The sequence below is a fragment of the Danio rerio genome, chromosome 4 (assembly GCF_052040795.2).
Source record: "Danio rerio strain M-AB ecotype USA chromosome 4, GRCz13ab, whole genome shotgun sequence".
NCBI lineage: Eukaryota > Metazoa > Chordata > Actinopteri > Cypriniformes > Danionidae > Danio > Danio rerio.
Genome location: NC_141024.2, coordinates 65,153,619 through 65,171,968, shown reverse-complemented (window position 1 = coordinate 65,171,968; position 18,350 = coordinate 65,153,619). Strand labels below are relative to the sequence as shown.

At 43.8% G+C, this 18,350-nt stretch overlaps 1 protein-coding gene across 1 annotated transcript; it reads left to right on the top strand.

Annotated features, from left to right (window-relative positions):
- Positions 1-1,807: 1,807 nt before the first annotated feature.
- Positions 1,808-11,038, top strand: LOC147845189 (uncharacterized). Its single transcript, XM_087250524.1, has 3 exons — positions 1,808-1,860; positions 2,884-3,033; positions 9,195-11,038. Exons 2-3 carry the CDS (start codon positions 2,949-2,951, stop codon positions 9,983-9,985), a joined length of 876 nt encoding a protein of 291 aa, XP_087106650.1. The 5' UTR covers positions 1,808-1,860; positions 2,884-2,948; the 3' UTR covers positions 9,986-11,038.
- The last annotated feature ends 7,312 nt before the right edge of the window (positions 11,039-18,350 follow it).

The window sequence follows — 18,350 nt, the reverse complement described above, 5'->3', positions numbered from 1 at the left end:
ACTTGCGTTCTGTGAATGAACGTCGCCTCGTGGTTCCATCCCAAAGAGGGAAGAAATCACTTTCGCGTACGCTCACGCTCAATCTGCCCAGTTGGTGGTATGAACTCCCTAACTGCATCAGAACAGCAGAATCACTCGCTACTTTTAAGAAACGACTAAAAACTCATCTATTTAGTCTCCACTTCACTTCCTAATCTGCAATTGCCTCTCTGAATATCACACTAACTGTACCCAAAAAAAAAAAAACTAATACTACTAATACTTTCCTTCTTAGACTTTACAGACCTGAAACTTGCCTATAGCACTTATTCATTGTTGCTCTTAGTTGTGTAAATTGCTTCCTTGTCCTCATTTGTAAGTCGCTTTGGATAAAAGCGTCTGCTAAATGACTAAAAGTAAATGAATGCTGCGCTGTGTGAATGCAGAAGGAAGATTGCCGTAATAAGCGCGTGCACGTCTAGAACGTGCTGACGTGAGACGTCTGCTTTAGCCAATCACAACAGTCAGACGCATTTACGTCCGCACGGTTTATGAGAATAAAAGCCTTTGAATATTTTTCCAGACACATTTAGCTGCTAGAAGTTAGTCAGATCATGTTTATATGTTCTTCTTAATGCCAACTTTGTAAATAATCATCGATGAGATGCTTATGATAAGCCGTTGTTTGTTTACCTTCAAGCTTTGCGTGTGCCTGTGAAACAGCCTGTGAGCGCCTGCACACGCACATATAATGAACATCTCGATATGCAAAAGTGATCCTGCGAAAGTTGTTCACAATATTGATCATCCACAGAGTTTGTAATGTAGTCAAATGTTTACAAATACAAGCGCAGCCGTTTAAAGCTCATTTGTGGTGAATGATGTCAGAATTTACTGGTATTTTGGAATGGATGTGTGAATGCTCTTTTCCGGAAAATTTCCGTAACGTCCTCGCCTGTGTGAACAGCGCTTTTTTGAATATACCGGTAAAGTCGTTCCGGAAATTTTCCAGATATTTACCAGTATCACTGTGTGAAAGGGGCTAATGTCAAGAACTGTGGCTGGTGAACTTTCATCCTCATAGGCAACATCCACAACATCCCCATGTTCAGATTTCTTTTTCAGTAGGTTCTTTTTAGAAACAATAATGTCATAGGTCGGTGGTTCCTCCCTCCATTCCACTAGAACCCATGTTTTGCCCATTTTCTAAGATAGATAAATATATAGACATAAATAAACACACACACACACACATGCACATAATTAATTATCTGATGGCTACAGCTGACTGTATCCATGACAACAGTTTTACCTTAATGTACCTGCCAAAGAGTAGTTTGCTGTCCGGCCGGCGACAAATGATTTCTGAGGTAACAAAAAACTACATTAGCATCAATTATAAATGTGAAATACTAAATAAAACACTGGTTATGTTAACAATGATAAAAATATCATTTCATATAGTCATTTTTTAAATTAAGTTCTGATATGATGGGCAGTAGTAGACCTTGGTATATTACGTTAGCAATGTAGTAATATTGTAAGGTAAGGGATTACATTTAAATAACAGTAATCTGTAATGTATTACAGTTTGGAAGTAACTTGTACAACACTGTATATATATATATATATATATATATATATATATATATATATATATATGTGTGTGTGTGTGTGTGTGTGTGTGTGTGTGTGTGTGTGTGTATGTGAGTGAGAGAGAGAGGGGGAGAGAAAATGGAAAACGAGCGAGAAATGTATCAATAAGTCATGACTGCAACAGCAAGTGGCAAGAAAAGCAAAACAAAATAAAAGACTTTTATTTTGGCGTGGTGTGACGTCATAAGTCGGCGCCGCATTTGCGCTGGATCCAGATGGAGAAAGGTTTGTTTTAAAGCGTTTACACTTATATAAAGCGATTGATTAAAGTTTCAGGATTTTTTTCATCCGATGCTAAATTATGCTGTTAATGCGTAATGCTGCTGTTGACAACATTATTTTAACAATTTATACTGTGTAGTATTATTTTACTCACAGTAATGAGGGTTATTGTTTGAATAATAGAGGTAAAGGTGGTTTTATATTCGCACATTTGTTCATTTAGAAGTCTCTATATTGTTTACTGTTACTTTGAATATTCGATCGGAATTAGCATAAAAGTGTGGCTTGAAAACAACATTAATACTGTTTATTTGACTGTGACCAATGTTGTACTTTGTCATTATAATCATTGAGTGCTAATATGATTTCGCTATTTAGAGTTAGCAAATAATACTATTATGAAATTATATTATTAAGGAGAAAGTCTGAATGTGCAAATATAAAACCAACTTTACCTCTATTCTTGAATAAACAAAAGAAACATAAACGTGTAGGTGTTTTAATAAAGGTTTAATTGATTAAATAGCATAATGTCATTCCATTCTAAATATACATCACTATGTATGAGAAACGGAGTTTTAATCAGCTCATTCTTTCTAGCTGACAATAGAGGTAAAGTTGGTTTTATATTCACACATTCGTTCATTTATAAGTCTCTAAATTGTTTACCATGTTACTTTGAATATTCGATTTGAATTAGCATGCAAGTATGACTTCTAAACAACATTGTTTATTTGACTGTGAACATTGTTGTACTTTGATAGTCATTGAGTGCTAATATGATTTCACTATTTAGAGTTTGCAAACAATACTTTTATGAAATTATATTATTAAGGAGAAAGTCTGAATGTGCGAATATAAAACCAACTTTACCTCTATGCATGGACGTACCTGATTTCTTTTTGTTAATTACTCCCATATAAAGAAACTGTTGAAGCAAGTGTTGAAGAGAAGTTATTTTGTTTCTGTTCATTGTTTTATTAATTTTAAACAGGACATTTTTATTGTTTTGTTCATATTAAACAGGATAAAGTGTCCAAAGACAGAGAAAAACTCCTGCTTGAGCGACTGATCTCCACACTGTGATAAAGATGGCGTATATTAAAGAGGAGAGTGAAGATGTGAAGATTGAAGAAACATTTACAGTCAAACAGGAAGATCTGCAGGAACAAACAGGTTAATTTTCATTCTCAAACACCAACTCATTAATTTGATCCTCATTCAGATATATTTTAATAATAAGAATACTAAATTAAATCCATCTTGCAGCCCTGAGTGTGCTGCCTAGTTCTCCTAAACGCACATAAGCACTCATTGAAAGACAGGAATCAGTTTCTTTCTTGTTCTTGTGTCATTTGTCATTCTTTTATGTATAATTAGTCTCTTATTACAAGTGGGCCTCAGCAATCCTGCAGGTGGGCCGCGAGCAAGCTTAAAATTAACTCTTAATATTAAGGGTGTCACGAGTTCTCGTGAGATTAAATCGGTAAAATTAAGATAAAAAGTTGTCTTGACCGTGAGGGTGAATTTAGCATTGAAGATTGGAAGCAGGATTGAATTTGAACCGCAAATCAAGTGCTTTGTATACACCTGCAAGGCTGGCCTCCAGTAGTATCTGGATGCAGCCTTTATGATGCAAGCTGAGATTGCATCACTCAGCGATGCAATGTCAGACACAATGCACTTAAATGGAGCTAGTGACTGTGACGGTTAGGGTTAGGGGTGGGGTTAGGTGAGCCCTTAAAAAGCATTGGATGTAGCCCAGATTGCACTGCACCAGGTCTGCAGCCAGACCCCTCTCATGGCCTCTGTGATGCATGTCACTCGGTTGGCCGTGTGGGTGTAAAGTCACCGCTTTATTTTCTCACCGGAGCGAGATGTGCTGAAAGCTGCTTTAGTAAAGTGCAGAACAGATTTTTAAACGCCGTAATTAATCTATTACCATCGTGTAGGACTTCATTACAAGTAAAAAACAAACACCTTAATTGTTCTGCATTTTGTGATTAAATTTTTTTTTAATTTTTATAAAAATCTATTTTCCATTCATATATTTGAAGACTATTCCATGAATATGTCTCATCATTAAGAATTTCTTTAAAGTAGTGTAAAAATATCGACTTGTCTCGTTCCCCTGAACCCAATCGTGCGTCTCATCTTGTATCGTGGAGTTGGCATCTCTTCAGACCCCTACTTAATATTATACTACAATGTTTGGATTTCATTTATAATATGCTATAATAAAATTATCAAAGTAATGTTCTGTAATTGATTACTTCAAGCTAGGAGCAAAAACAGCACCCAAATCTGAACTCCTTGAAAAAGTCATAGAGCTACCGGTAGTTGTCAACAACAAACTCTTCCGCCTTAAAGCTCCGCCTATGCTGGTTGATTGACACCTCAATTGCATTTGATTTATCATTTGCGATGTCTGTTTGAGGATTTGATTCACCATTTGCGGAGTTGTTTGAGCATTTGATTCACCATTTGCGATGTCGGTTTAAGGATTTGATTTATAGTTTGAGCATTTTGATTCACCATTTACAATGTCAGTTTGAAGATTTGATTTATCAATTGCGATGTCAGTTTGAGGATTTGATTTATCATTTGCGATGCCAGTTTGAGGATTTGATTTATAGTTTGAGTATTTGATTTATCATTTGATCCTTTAAGCATTTGAATTTTCATTTTAATTTTGTTAGGAAAAAACTTCCATACAAAACTTTCAGCACTTATAATTCAAATGAAAAAAAAATGCTAATGATTTCAGGACAGCACACTTTCTTCCACACACCACATAATGCTGCCCTCTTCAACTCTCCTCTTCCTTTATACTCTCACCCATTTCCTTTCTGCCGTCCCATGGGTGGAGACCAATTAAACAATGTTGACTGTCATCACAGAAAACACCAACAATCATAAATGCATGATTATTTGCGGTCATGGCTTTGCAATATACAGAGTGTACTGAGTTTTTTTTTTTCAAAGCATTTTCCCAATATATGTCCAAAATAAGATGTCCCCAAGTATCAGTCCTTTTGCTGAAACACAGAAAGTTTTGGCCAAATTAAGCCTTAAAATCACCCCAGAATGGATGAACCCAACAGCACACAAGGGGGAAAGGTGCACATTCCAGCCTTTATGTAGATGCTGTACAGGTATGTCTCATGTCTGCGAGGCAAATATTCAGCAGTTTGTTTAGCTGTTACCCCCGAACTTTTTTTTTTTCTGATGCGTTTACCAGTCAAGCACAGAATGAATAAGTTTCCTTGTCAACATTACAAATTTTAGAAAAAACATTTTGTTGTAATTATGAATATATACAAGTAAAAAACAGGGCATTTACAGCTTTCAAATCTGTGTCTTATCAATGTGACCAAAATGACTTTTCTAATCAATTATGTAAAAACTCTGAAAACTGGACAGACAGTTTCAATTTACTAAAACTTCTATGTTAAGCGGCTTTGACACAGTTTAACTTATACAAGCACTAGATAAATAAAGATGAATTGAATATGCTTTAATGTGTACACGTTAATAGACCGAACAAAATATTTGATTTATTTTACATTAATATGCATCAAAATTACAGTGTGTGTAGCCTATGTTCTCCTTCGGTTGGGGAACTTTAGTGCTATAAGTGGATTTGATCTTGGGAAAATCCACATATGGGAGGATTCGGTTCAAAAGCCGCTTGTCTGAAAGAGTATTGAACGGGCCAATGAAAGCAATGAATTGGCAGCGTAAGCTTGCGCAGGTGTGCTTCATTGCCAATTATCCCAGGATATAAGCACACCTGGAGCAAGCAAACGCCATCCTTTTCGCTTCAGAGACTTTCTGATCGAGTCGATGAGGGTTCCTCTTGCTGGTTCAGCGACTTCAGAGCGAACGAGTGTCTCCCGGTCCAGAGTGGGTTTTCGCGGCGGCAGACGGTCGAGCTGGGTCCGGTCCTCCAGAGCGGTACGTATTGTTGCAAACTTTCCTAAAAGAGCAACACAGTCATGCAGCACGTCCTTTTCAGGATGGCGCTCCGACTGTGCGTTTCTGGTTGCCGGGGTTTCCTGGCTCCGGATGATGGACACGATCACTGCATTACATGTTTGGGGGTCCAGCATGTTAATGTGGTGCTCGCGGGCAGTTCATGTCGTCACTGCTATGCCATGACCGTTGCACAGCTAAGATCGCCTCCGGGCAGGTGAGCGCCGTCAAAATGGATCCTGAAGCGGACATGTTAGCCGTGCTTTCCCGGGCTGCTTCGGCCGTGGGGTTGGAGCTGGTTCATCCCCCATCTCCACGGCCGGACCGACTAGATGGGTGCTACGTGGAGGACCAGAAGGCGAAGCCTTCGAAGCCTCTGGTCCCCTTCTTCCTGGAAGTGCACAGTAGGCTCACGCAGTCTTGGAGGGCAACTTTCTCAGCCCATGCTGCGTGTCCTTCCGCCCTCACTGCCCTTGACGGCGGAGCTGCCAGGGGGTATGAGGCGATCCCGTCAGTGGAACGCGCTATCGCGGTCAATCTTTGTCCGCGTGGCGCCCCTACGTGGCGGGGTCCGCCCCGTCTCCTGTCCAAAGCCTGTAGGTTGTCTGCCTCCCTCGGAGCCAGAGCTTATAAGGCTGCGGGCCAGGCTGCTTCCGCCTTGCACGCGATGGCCACCTACCAGCGCTACCAAGCGCAGGCGCTGGCCGAGCTGCACGAGGGCGGGTCTAACCCAGGCTTACTACATGAGCTGCGCACCACAACCGACTATGCTCTTCGGACTACTAAGTCCGCCGCGTGTGCACTGGGGATGGACGATGTTTACACTTGTGGTTCAGGAACGCCACCTCTGGCTAGACCTGGCCGATATGCGCAATGTTGACAAAGTTCGCTTTCTTGACTCGCCCATATCCCAGGCTGGCCTGTTCGGCGACACCGTCGGTGAATTCACCCAGGAATTCAAGGCGGTGAAAGAGCAGTCGGATGCGATGGGTAATGTCATCTGTCGGCGCGGTCGTAAGCCCGCTCCGCCCGCCGAGCCATCCACCTCCGCTGTTCCTCGTCGAGGGCGCCCGCCAACAAGTGCTGCCCCGCCCCCGGGCGCGCCGTACACCTCGAAAGCAGGCAGCCGTTAGCCGACAGGGCACCATCTGGCACCCTCGCCCCGATCTTTGGAACCTTCACGTGTAGTCCCTAGACGTGAGGAAGACTTGGGTAACCTACCGAGTGCCGTGGTTAATACCATCACTTAGGCTAGTGCCCCCTCCACGAGGTGCCCCTACGCCCTGAATCGAAGTCTATTCACTACATGGTGTGTCTCTCGCAGAGAAAACCTCAGAAATTGCCAGATCAGTGTTGTGCTCTCTTTTCTCCCAAGAGAAGCTGGACAGCAGGCTGTCGCCCTCCACTCTCAAGGTTTACGTGGCGGCCATCTCCGCTTATCATAACACGGTAGCTGGCGGCACCGTGGGAAAGCACAACCTCATCATCCGGTTCCTCAGAGGTGCTAGGCGAATTAATCCATCCCGCCCCCTCTCATGCCCTCTTGGGATCTCGCCCTCGTTCTCACAAGTTTACAGATCCCTTTGAGACACTCGATTCAGTATCTCTAAGATTTCTGTCACTGGAGACAGCTCTGCTGGTCGCGTTGGCCTCCATCAAGAGGGTCGAGGACCTGGAGGCATTTTCGGTCAGTGACTCGTGCCTGGAATTCGGGCCGGATTACTCTCACGTTATCCTGAGACCCCGCCCGGGTTATGTGGCCAAGGTTCCTACCACCCCCTTTAGAGATCAGGTAGTGAACCTGCAAGCGCTGCCCCCGGAGGAGGCAGACCCAGCCCTTTCCTTACTGTGTCCAGTTCACGTGCTGCACATTTATGTGGACCATACTCAGCACTTTAGATCATCTGAGCAGCTCTTTGTCTGTTATGGCGGTCGGCAGCAGGGAAGTGCCGTATCGAAACAAAGATTATCCCACTGGATTGTGGATGCCATTTCACTCGCTTATTCGAGCAGAGGTGAGCCGTGTCCCCCGGAAGTGCGTGTACACTCCACTCGGCACGTTGCATCCTCTTGGGCTTGTGCATGCGGCGCCTCTCTAACAGACATTTGTAGAGCTGCGGGCTGGGCGACACCCAACACATTTGCAAGGTTTTACAATCTGCGAGTGGAGCCAGTTTCCTTAAGGGTATTAGGCAACCCTTTGGTGATTGAGGAAACAACTCAGTAGGGTGTTGAAACACGCTTGCTGCGCCATTGTCCCTAACACGTAGATACGTGTGCCCTTTTATCTGTCAGTAAAGTTCCCCGTCAGGTGAGCCCTGCAGATTCCTCCGTGGACCCCAGCACTGACTCAGCAGAGGAGTCACTTGCTGGCCCACTACGTTGTTGGTCTGCCCGCTGGTCAGCCCGCATCTTGGGTATAGGTGTCTGCTATGCGTGATCCCCACTAGGTGACTATGCTTATTCCGCCACGGTTAAGTCCCCCCTCTGGGTGGACCCGTGTCTTCCCTCTCCGCTAACCTCTTTGTCTATGCACACTCCCCCTTCTTAGGGCTAGTCCATATGTAATTCTGCCATTTTATCTCCCCCCTTGGGTAGCGGATGGCCTCCGCAGCATCCTCCCTATCGGGATTGCACGCTTCCCAACGTACTGTCGTATTTTCCTAGAATCATCTAGACGCACACGACTTCCCAAAAAATATATCTAAATCCGTAAAACTTCTGTTGAAGGGAGATAAATTAGGGCCAGGGACACGTTGGAAGGCCGCGCCTCCCATGATGTGGGTGCGTCACGCTTGCTTGACTATCCCCTCATCGGGGGTGTTGGTAAGGTGCAGTCATTATGCCGTTTTTCATAGTTCTCCCATACGTGGATTTTCCCAAAGATCAAATCCACTGTATAGCACTGAAGTTCCCCAACCGCAGGGGAACATTCGAGGTTACAGAAGTAAAACTTCGTTCCCCGAGGAGGGGAACGGAAGTGCTATACTCCGTCGTCACAATGACTGTCCCTTAGCTGTTAGAAAGTCTCTTCAGCTTAAAAGGATGGCGTTTGCTCGCTCCAGGTGTGCTTATATGCTAGGATAATTGGCAATGAAGCACACCTGCGCAAGCTTACGCTGCCAATTCATTGCTTTCATTGGCCCGTTCAATACACTTTCAGACAAGCGGCTTCTGAACCGAATCCTCCCATTTCGTGAATTTTCCCAAGATCAAATCCACTTCTAGCACTTCCGTTCCCCTCCTTGGGGAACGAAGGGTAACTTCTGTCACCTCGAACGTTTCCAGTGTCTTTTCACTTTTCAGCTTTTGATGAGAGTTTTTAAGACTTAATGAAAACTAATGTTTTTTTTTTATTTCAGACCTAATTGAAGAGAAGGAGAGGAGGAAAGAGGAGGAACATCATGTCAAAATTGAGGAAAAAACTCATCTACAGACTGATTTTAAAAGGAGAGACAATAATTGTTTCACCTGCACTCAGTGTGGAAAGAGTTTTGGAAGAAAAGACATTCTTAAGATTCACATGAGGATCCACACTGGAGAGAAACCATTCACATGCACTCAGTGTGGAAAGAGTTTCAGCTGCTCATCACACCTTAATCAACACATAAGTATCCACACTGGAGAGAAACCATTTACTTGCACTCAGTGTGGGAATAGTTTCAGCCAATTAGCACACTTTAATCATCACATGAGGATCCACACTGGAGAGAAACCATTCACATGCACTTACTGTGGGAAGAGTTTCAGCCAATCATCAAACTTTAATAAACATATGAGGATCCACACTGGAGAGAAACCATTCACATGCACTCACTGTGGGAAGAGTTTCAGCCAATCATCAAACTTTAATAAACACATGAGGATCCACACTGGAGAGAAACCATTTACATGCTCTCAGTGTGGGAAGAGTTTCAGCCAATCATCAAATTTTAATCAACACATGAAGATCCACACTGGAGAGAAACCATTCACATGCACTCACTGTGGGAAGAGTTTCAGCCAATCATCAAACTTTAATAGACACATGAGTATCCACACTGGAGAGAAACCATTCACATTAACTCAGTGTGGGAAGAGTTTCAGCCGATCATCGTCCTTTAATTTACACATGGTGAGCCACACTGGAGAGAAACTATTCACTTGCACTTAAGCTGCGGTCACACTGGACTTTTCTCCCCATAGACTTCCATTCATACGCACGTGAATGGGTCAGACCGGAAACCAAGTTTGTGCATCAAGTTTTGCAGTTCACTGCGTTGCAAAGTTCAAGCTTGGTGAACTCTGACCTGCAAAATCACATCACTTGACTAGGGCTGTGTATTGTTCTAAAGTGTTCGATACCGATACCCTGAATTCGATACCGGTTTCGAACGATACTTTTTTTCTATACTTTTATTTTAAGAAATAAATTTTAACAAGATTACATAACACATAATCTCAGAGAAACTATTTTTTCACAGCAGGCTTATTTTTAACACCAATAAACAAAGGAACAAAAGCACAAAATGAACAAAGTGTAGTTAACACAATATATTAGTGCTAACAGTTTTAATAAAGTTCAAGCAGTTTAAGTCAATCAATTTTAAGTATTTGTGAGGCTTACTGCTGCCTAAAGGTTTTCCAGATATCAAAATGACTCCGGAACAGATCCGCGCCGGAGGTATTACATGATCCGCAACAGAAACGGGTCCGCAAATGGGTCTGTACTGGAGTCTACTTGCACAGCGCAACGGATCCGGAACGGATAAGAATTCTGTATCCGTTCCGGACCCATTTCAGACGTTACCCGTATCCGCTAATAAAGCTCTTCATCCGGATCCGATCCGGACCCGTTAATAGAGTAGCTCATCCAGCTCGGATCCAATCCAGACCCGCTGATAGAGTAGCTCATCCGGCGCAGATCCGATCCAGACCCGCTGATAGACTAGCTCATCCGGCCCGGATCCAATCTAGACCAGAACCCATTGATGAAGTAGCTTATCCGGATCCAATCCAGACCCGTTCATTAGTAGATAATTTGGTGCTGATACCTTGAGTTTCCTAATTCAAAACTAATTTGGGCAAAACTACCTAAAGAAATATCTAAAATCTATAGAACAACATTGCTCAATAAAAGCTTGCATATTTAAAATGTCTGCCTTAATCACTCAAAATTTCTAAATCTAAATGAATGTTTTAGCCAATCACAAAAAAACTATAAAAAGTTAATTAAATGGGTTAAATGTAAATCAGTAATTACCTATTTTCAAAGTTGCATTATGTATACACTGACCAGAACAAATAAAACACAATGGAAAAATTGTACCGTTAACTTTTTTTTTTTTTTTTTTCATGTAGTAAAATGTTTTTATGAAGTAGGAGTAAAAGGAGAATCAAAACAGAATTCATTATAGACTCTTTGCTGAACAGAATGTTTTGAGTGTTGCTGTTGCAGGTGATAAACGCTGCTCAGGAGAGTATGAAGATGTCATGAGTGTTGCAGTTGCACATGATGTAGGTTGCTCAGGACAGGATGGAGATGATGTGAGTGTTGCTGTTGCAGGTGATGAACGCTGCTCAGGAGAGTATGAAGATGTCATGAGTGTTGCAGTTGCACATGATGTAGGTTGCTCAGGACAGGATGGAGATGATGTGAGTGTTGCTGTTGCAGGTGATGAACGCTGTTCAGGAGAGTATGAAGATTAGAATGAATATATAAAATTCAAAAGAAAATGCACCATTAAACCTACAAATGGCAGTTTGTGGTAGGTTTAAATAATGATATATTAATTAGGTTAAATACTCACAATGCTTTGATTTTTGTAGGCAAGTCTTTTGTCTTAATTTACTTTCTGCTTCGTTAAAGCGGTTAAAGCAGTCTTGGTGATGTTGATGCAAATTTGCCAATCTTGATTTAAACCGCTCCTGTTGATTTAAAAATAACAAGATAACAGATTTTGTTTCAACCTGTAACGGGGAGACTGACACGGAGGGATCCATTTTGCAGTATTTATTAAGTCACACTTAAACATCAACACCTCGCACGGCTGTGCGAACATACAACATACAACTCAACGATGATTAGTAGATAACAGAGGCAGAGTGATTACCAGGCTTGAGTCAAGGGCAGGCAGCGTGATTCAGAGTCCGTGTTACAGGCTTTAGTCAGGGGCAGGCAGCGAGAATCAGAGTCCGTGTAAGCAGGCTTTGGTCAAGGGCAGGCAGAAGACAGAGCAGAGTCGAGAAACGGGCTGAAGTGGTCAACGGGAGATCAGGCAGGATAGAACGCTCAGAAATGCTGGCCGGAGCTAAACAAGACTTCGCAATGAAGTGTGTGTGTGAGCTGCTTATATGTGGTACGTGGGTCATTAGTGAGATGGAGAACAGGTGTGCTGGGATCTGAGTGAACTGGATGATGTAATGGTTAGAAGTCCGGAGATGGTGACCTCTGCTGGTCAGCGAGGGGAATGACTGGGACCGAGTCGGTGACAGAGCCCCCCCCCAACGAACGGCTCCTGAAGTGAGGCAATTCTCGACGCCGGGGTCTTCCACGGGGGCGAGGGGCCGGCATCTCCGGATGTTGTGAGTGGAACTCTTCCAGTAGTGTGGTGTCGAGGATGTCCTTGCGGTTAATCCAAGATCTCTCCTCCGGGCCGTACCCCTCCCAATCAACGAGATATTGGAGTTGTCCACCCCGGCGTCTGGATCTCAGAATCTCGTGGATCTGGTAGGCCTCTTCACCATCGATCATAAGAGGCGGGGGACCCTGTTCACCGGCTGCCACCTCCCTATCCGTCTCGGCTGGACCAGCAGCAGGCTTGAGCAGAGAGACATGGAAAGTGGGGGAAATACGAGAATGATTAGGGAGTGTCAGTCTGAACGAAACAGGAGATATTTGTCTTTCAATCTGGAAAGGACCCACGTACCTGGGACTGAGCTTCTTGCAGGGCAGCTTGAGGCGTAAGTCGCGGGTGGAAAGCCATACCCATTGTCCTGGGGAATACATGGGACCAGGACGTCGGTGTCGATCGGCTTGTTCCTTGAAACGCCGTACGGCGTGAGAGAGGTGAGTGTGAGCTGCGTTCCAGACCTCTTCGCAGTTTTTAAACCAGGTATCCACCGCAGGGAGTTCAGAGGTCTCGCCGGACCAGGGAAAGAGAGGAGGTTGGAAGCCCAGCACGCATTGAAATGGGGTTAATCCAGTAGATGCCTTTCTGAGGGAGTTCTGAGCATATTCTGCCCACATCAAAAATTTGGCCCATTCGTTCTGGTTCGAATGACAGTACGTGCGGAGGAATCTGCCGATTTCTTGGTTCAAGCGCTCTGTCTGCCCGTTGGATTGGGGATGATAGCCGGATGTTAGGCTAACGTTGATTTGGAGGTTTTTAAAGAATGCTGACCAGAGTCGGGATGTAAACTGGGGACCTCTATCCGACACGATGTCTTCGGGGAGACCATAGTACCGGAACACACACTCGCAGAGTAACTCAGCCGTTTCCATGGCTGTAGGCAGTTTGGAGATGGGGATAAGGCGGCAGGATTTTGAAAATCGGTCCACTACTGTGAGGATGGTGGTTTTGCCCTGAGATATGGGTAAATCGGTGATGAAATCTATAGCGATGTGTGACCAGGGGCGATGTGGCACCTCCAGGGGTTGGAGTAATCCAGCTGGACGGTGACGGGAGTGTTTGGACATCTGACAGGGTGAGCATTTATTGATGAAGTTGATTACATCCTTGTGTATGGATGACCACCAGTAGCGGGATTGAATCATTTGTACGGTGGCTGTGCTGCCTGGGTGACCGGAACTGGGGTGGTCATGTACCTCGGAGATGAGTCTTTCTCGAAGTGACGGGGGAACAAAGATTTTATTCTCTGGACAGGGCTGCTGAGATGGATTATTCTCGGCGGCTTGAAGGATCTCCTGTTCGATATCCCACTGGATAGGAGCGACAATTAGAGGGTCTTTAATTATGGGTTCATCATGGAATTCAGAGGTCTCATAGTCTGAGAGGCGGGACAGAGCATCTGCTTTGATGTTTTTTGAGCCAGGGATATAGGTGACTTGGAAGTCAAATCGGGTGAAAAACAGCGCCCATCTTGCCTGTCTAGGATTCAGACGTTTACAGGACCGAATATATTCTAGGTTTTTGTGATCGGTGATGACGATGAAAGGGTGTTTTGCGCCCTCAAGCCAGTGTCTCCATTCTTCTAGCGCGGCTTTCATGGCGAGGAGTTCTCGGTTTCCCACATCGTAGTTCCGTTCAGCGGAGTTGAGCTTGCGAGAATAGAAGGCACAGGGATGGAGCTTCTTAGTCACTAGGGATCGTTGGGACAGGATGGCTCCAATTCCAGTGTTGGACGCGTCAATTTTGACTACAAAGGGTTGCTCGGGATCAGGATGACGCAGAATGGGTGCACTGGAGAAGCGAGTCTTTAGCTGGGTAAATGCTCGGACAGCGTCTGGGTTCCATTTAAGGCGAGCATTGTTGGCTTTTACCATGGCGGTCAATGGGGCAGCGACTGAACTGAAGTTTCTTATGAAGCGCCTGTAGAAGTTAGCAAAGCCCAGAAATCGTTGTAGTTGTCTGATGGTTTCGGGTTGTGGCCATTGTGTCACGGAGTCGACCATTTGCTGGTCCATGGCCACGCCTTCTGGACTGATAATGTAACCAAGGAATGAGATGCAGGTCTGGTGGAATTCGCACTTGGAGCTCTTTGCATACAGCTGGTTTTGAATGAGGCGTTTGAGCACTGCCCGGACATGCTGGATATGCTCAGATTGCGAATTGGAGTAGACCAGGATGTCGTCAATATACACTATGACCCACTTGTTGAGCATGTCTCTAAATATCTCATTTACAAATGCCTGGAACACGGAAGGACTGTTTGCTAGGCCGAAGGGCATAACGAGGTATTCGTAGTGGCCGTCAATTGTAGAGAACCCGGTTTTCCACTCGTCTCCCTGTCGTATGCGGATGAGATTATATGCACTACGGAGGTCCAACTTAGTGAAATACTGGGCGGATCGGAGTTGCTCAAGGGCGGCAGGAACCAATGGCAATGGGTAGCGGTATTTGACTGTGATCTCATTTAAGCCTCGGTAATCAATGCATGGGCGCAAGCTGCCATCCTTCTTCTTGACGAAGAAAAACCCTGCTGAAGCGGGTGAAGTAGATGGTCGAATAAAGCCCTTCTCTAGCTCCTCAGAGATGTAACTCTTCATAGCTTCAGTTTCAGGTTGTGAGAGAGGGAAGATGCGACCACGAGGGGGCGTGGTGCCGGGTAGCAGCTCAATGGCACAGTCATTTTCACGATGAGGAGGGAGCTTGGTAGCCTTCTGCTTATTAAATGCCTCAATTAAATCGTGATAAGCATCAGGAACATGACGGAGTTCAGAGTCTTCGGTCTTGTTAATTGTGTTGATCTGGACAGGGGAAACAGAGTGCAGACATTGGGTAAAGCATTGATTGCTCCATTTTGTGATCTCACCAGTTCTCCAAGAGACTTGAGGGTCATGCTGTTGTAGCCATGGTAACCCAAGAATTACAGAGTGTTTAGGGGAGTTGATGGCAAGAAGGGAAATTTCCTCTTCATGGAGAGAGCCTGTTTGAAGTAAGATTGGCAGGGTCTGGAATTTTATACGTCCTTCTCCCAAAGGGCGCCCGTCTACAGCAGTGATGGCTATGGAGGAATCACAGGAGGTTAAAGGAATGGAGTGAGTGGTGGCAAACGTGTAATCAATAAAGTTACCAGCGGCTCCTGAATCTATCATGGCCATAGTCTCAATCTCATCTCCATCGTTTCTCAAAGTGACAGGCAGATTCACAACATTATTAGTGGTAGTGAACATAGTGGTTGCACTCACCGAGAGGGTTTTAGGGAGAGGCTTGTTGGGACATAAAATCTTCGTATGACCTGGAAGTCCGCAGTAAATGCACAGGTGATTTCTTCTCCGTCGTTCTCGCTCTTCTGGGTTCAGGCGGGTTCTACCCAATTGCATGGGTTCAGCGGAGGTTTCAGGGGATACAGGACTGGAAGCAATTGAGTCTTAGAGCCTTTCTGTAGAGCGTGGCAAGCGGATCATCAGCCCAGCCAGTTTGCGCTGCCAGAGTGCGGAACTGCAGGGCGAACTCAGCCGCGGAGCGATCTCTCTGTTGGATGCACAATAGCTCCTCGCCAGCGTTACGACCACCCTCTGGATGATCGAACACAGTGCAGAAACGTTTGAAAAAGTCATTAAACGAGGGAAATATCGGGGTACTGTCTGGCCAAACTGCAGTAGCCCAGTCTAGCGCCTTCCCAGTGAGCAGGGAGCACACAAAAGCAATTTTCCCATTCTCGTCCTTAAACAGATGAGGCTGTTGGGCGATAAACAGTTTACATTGCAGTAGGAAGCCTTTACATTTTGCTGGGTTACCTGAGAACTTGTCAGGAAAAGCCAATCGAACTCCGGAAGTCATCGGGGGTTGTGCAACAACAAGTGGACTTGGAGAGTAGTTGGCGGTGGGTTGCGCAGTGGCAGCAGCTTGCAGGTTTTGTAGGGATTTCACCAGTTCGTCTGTTAACTGCGTTAGATGTGTTAGTTGTTGTTGGTGTGTTGACAATACCTGAGCTTGTGTTGTGACTTCGTGAGACAAAACCTGGATGGCTGCGGGATCCGTGTTGGGCGAAGTCTTCTGTAACGGGGAGACTGACACGGAGGGATCCATTTTGCAGTATTTATTAAGTCACACTTAAACATCAACACCTCGCACGGCTGTGCGAACATACAACATACAACTCAACGATGATTAGTAGATAACAGAGGCAGAGTGATTACCAGGCTTGAGTCAAGGGCAGGCAGCGTGATTCAGAGTCTGTGTTACAGGCTTTAGTCAGGGGCAGGCAGCGAGAATCAGAGTCCGTGTAAGCAGGCTTTGGTCAAGGGCAGGCAGAAGACAGAGCAGAGTCGAGAAACGGGCTGAAGTGGTCAACGGGAGATCAGGCAGGATAGAACGCTCAGAAATGCTGGCCGGGGCTAAACAAGACTTCGCAATGAAGTGTGTGTGAGCTGCTTATATGTGGTACGTGGGTCATTAGTGAGATGGAGAACAGGTGTGCTGGGATCTGAGTGAACTGGATGACGTAATGGTTAGAAGTCCGGAGATGGTGACCTCTGCTGGTCAGCGAGGGGAATGACTGGGACCGAGTCGGTGACACAACCTTTCAAATAACTTTAAACCATTTAATTACTCTAATCAATAGGGCTGTAACGATACACCAAACCCACGATTCGGTTCGTATCACGATTTTTGACCCACGATTCGGTTCGTATCACAATTTTTTTTTTCCGTGGGGGGTGGGAAAAAAGATTTTTAAAACTATTTTTTATTAAATAACATTTGAAAAATCTTTATAAACTGAACATCAAAAAACAATATTAACTATGCAAATTATTAACAATATAAATAGTAATATATAAAATAAAAAATAGCCAAAGATATATCACTTTTGTTTTCTTTGTAACAAAATACTGTTGAAAAACCAAACAGAACTAAACTCCATTGTGTAGATGGTTCAAGCATGTTGAAAATTCTTTTTCAATCAAGTTCTCTTACATAGAAAAAGTAAATAAATGGCCACTAGGGATGCTCATTTCGTTAATTTTGCTAACTGACAACCGCCGCTCATTAATCGCTTATTAAGGGTTAACTGGTCAGATTACTATTAATTTTATATTAAACAAATTGACTTGTCTTTTTTGTGTCTGACACATTAAATATTGCATTTTAAAATACTGATTTATTTTTAAATGCTAGCATATTAATAACAGAACAGAACAACAGAGCATCTTCACGCACCTGCAGTGTTTAGCACAGAAGAGCAGAATAATCTAAATAAAATGAATAAAATAAATAGAACTGCCCTAAATTATTTTCAATTAAATAATTAATTTATATTACAAAACGAAAATACTGACAGATTCTTTTTAATAACCGGCATAGGCTGTTTTTTTCCAATCATATGTTTTTTTCTTCCGTCAAATAAAAATAGCTGACTTCCTCAAATTGCCCGCTTCACAGAAAATATGCATTTATTTAATGCCCCGCTGTTATTATTGTAATCACAAAACCTTTTACATTTTTAATAGAAATCATTATTTTAAAGAATATGTCTTGCTATATGGTTTCCTCTCTCTCCCTCGCGGTTCAAGTGTGCGCTGCGTGATGAAAAGACAACAACAACGCGCGCATATGTTGACTTTTTGTAAACAGTTTTGTTGTTTAAATATGATATTGCATCAATGTGCATACATGCTTTATAAGTTGTAAAATAAAAAGTAAAGCCTATTTGTTGCGTTTATTACAGATCCAGGTCAACATCAGTGCTGGTTTAGCATCAACACGTCTGTATCAAACAGCAATATTCTACTTCTATTTTGCTTCTTTGGCAATGTGTCTGTAGGCACGGGTTATACGTTATCGTCCCGCAAATTAAGTATGCCTTGCAGTTGAACAAGGGGCCGAAAACAAGGCGCACCTCTCTGCCTTTAT

Excerpts from the sequence above, each read along its gene's own strand:
- LOC147845189 (XM_087250524.1), top strand. The coding sequence starts at position 2,949 with ATGGCGTATATTAAAGAGGAGAGTGAAGATGTGAAGATTGAAGAAACA. Across the intron at positions 3,034-9,194 it reads AGATCTGCAGGAACAAACAG|ACCTAATTGAAGAGAAGGAG; the intron begins GTTAATTTTCAT and ends TTTTTATTTCAG.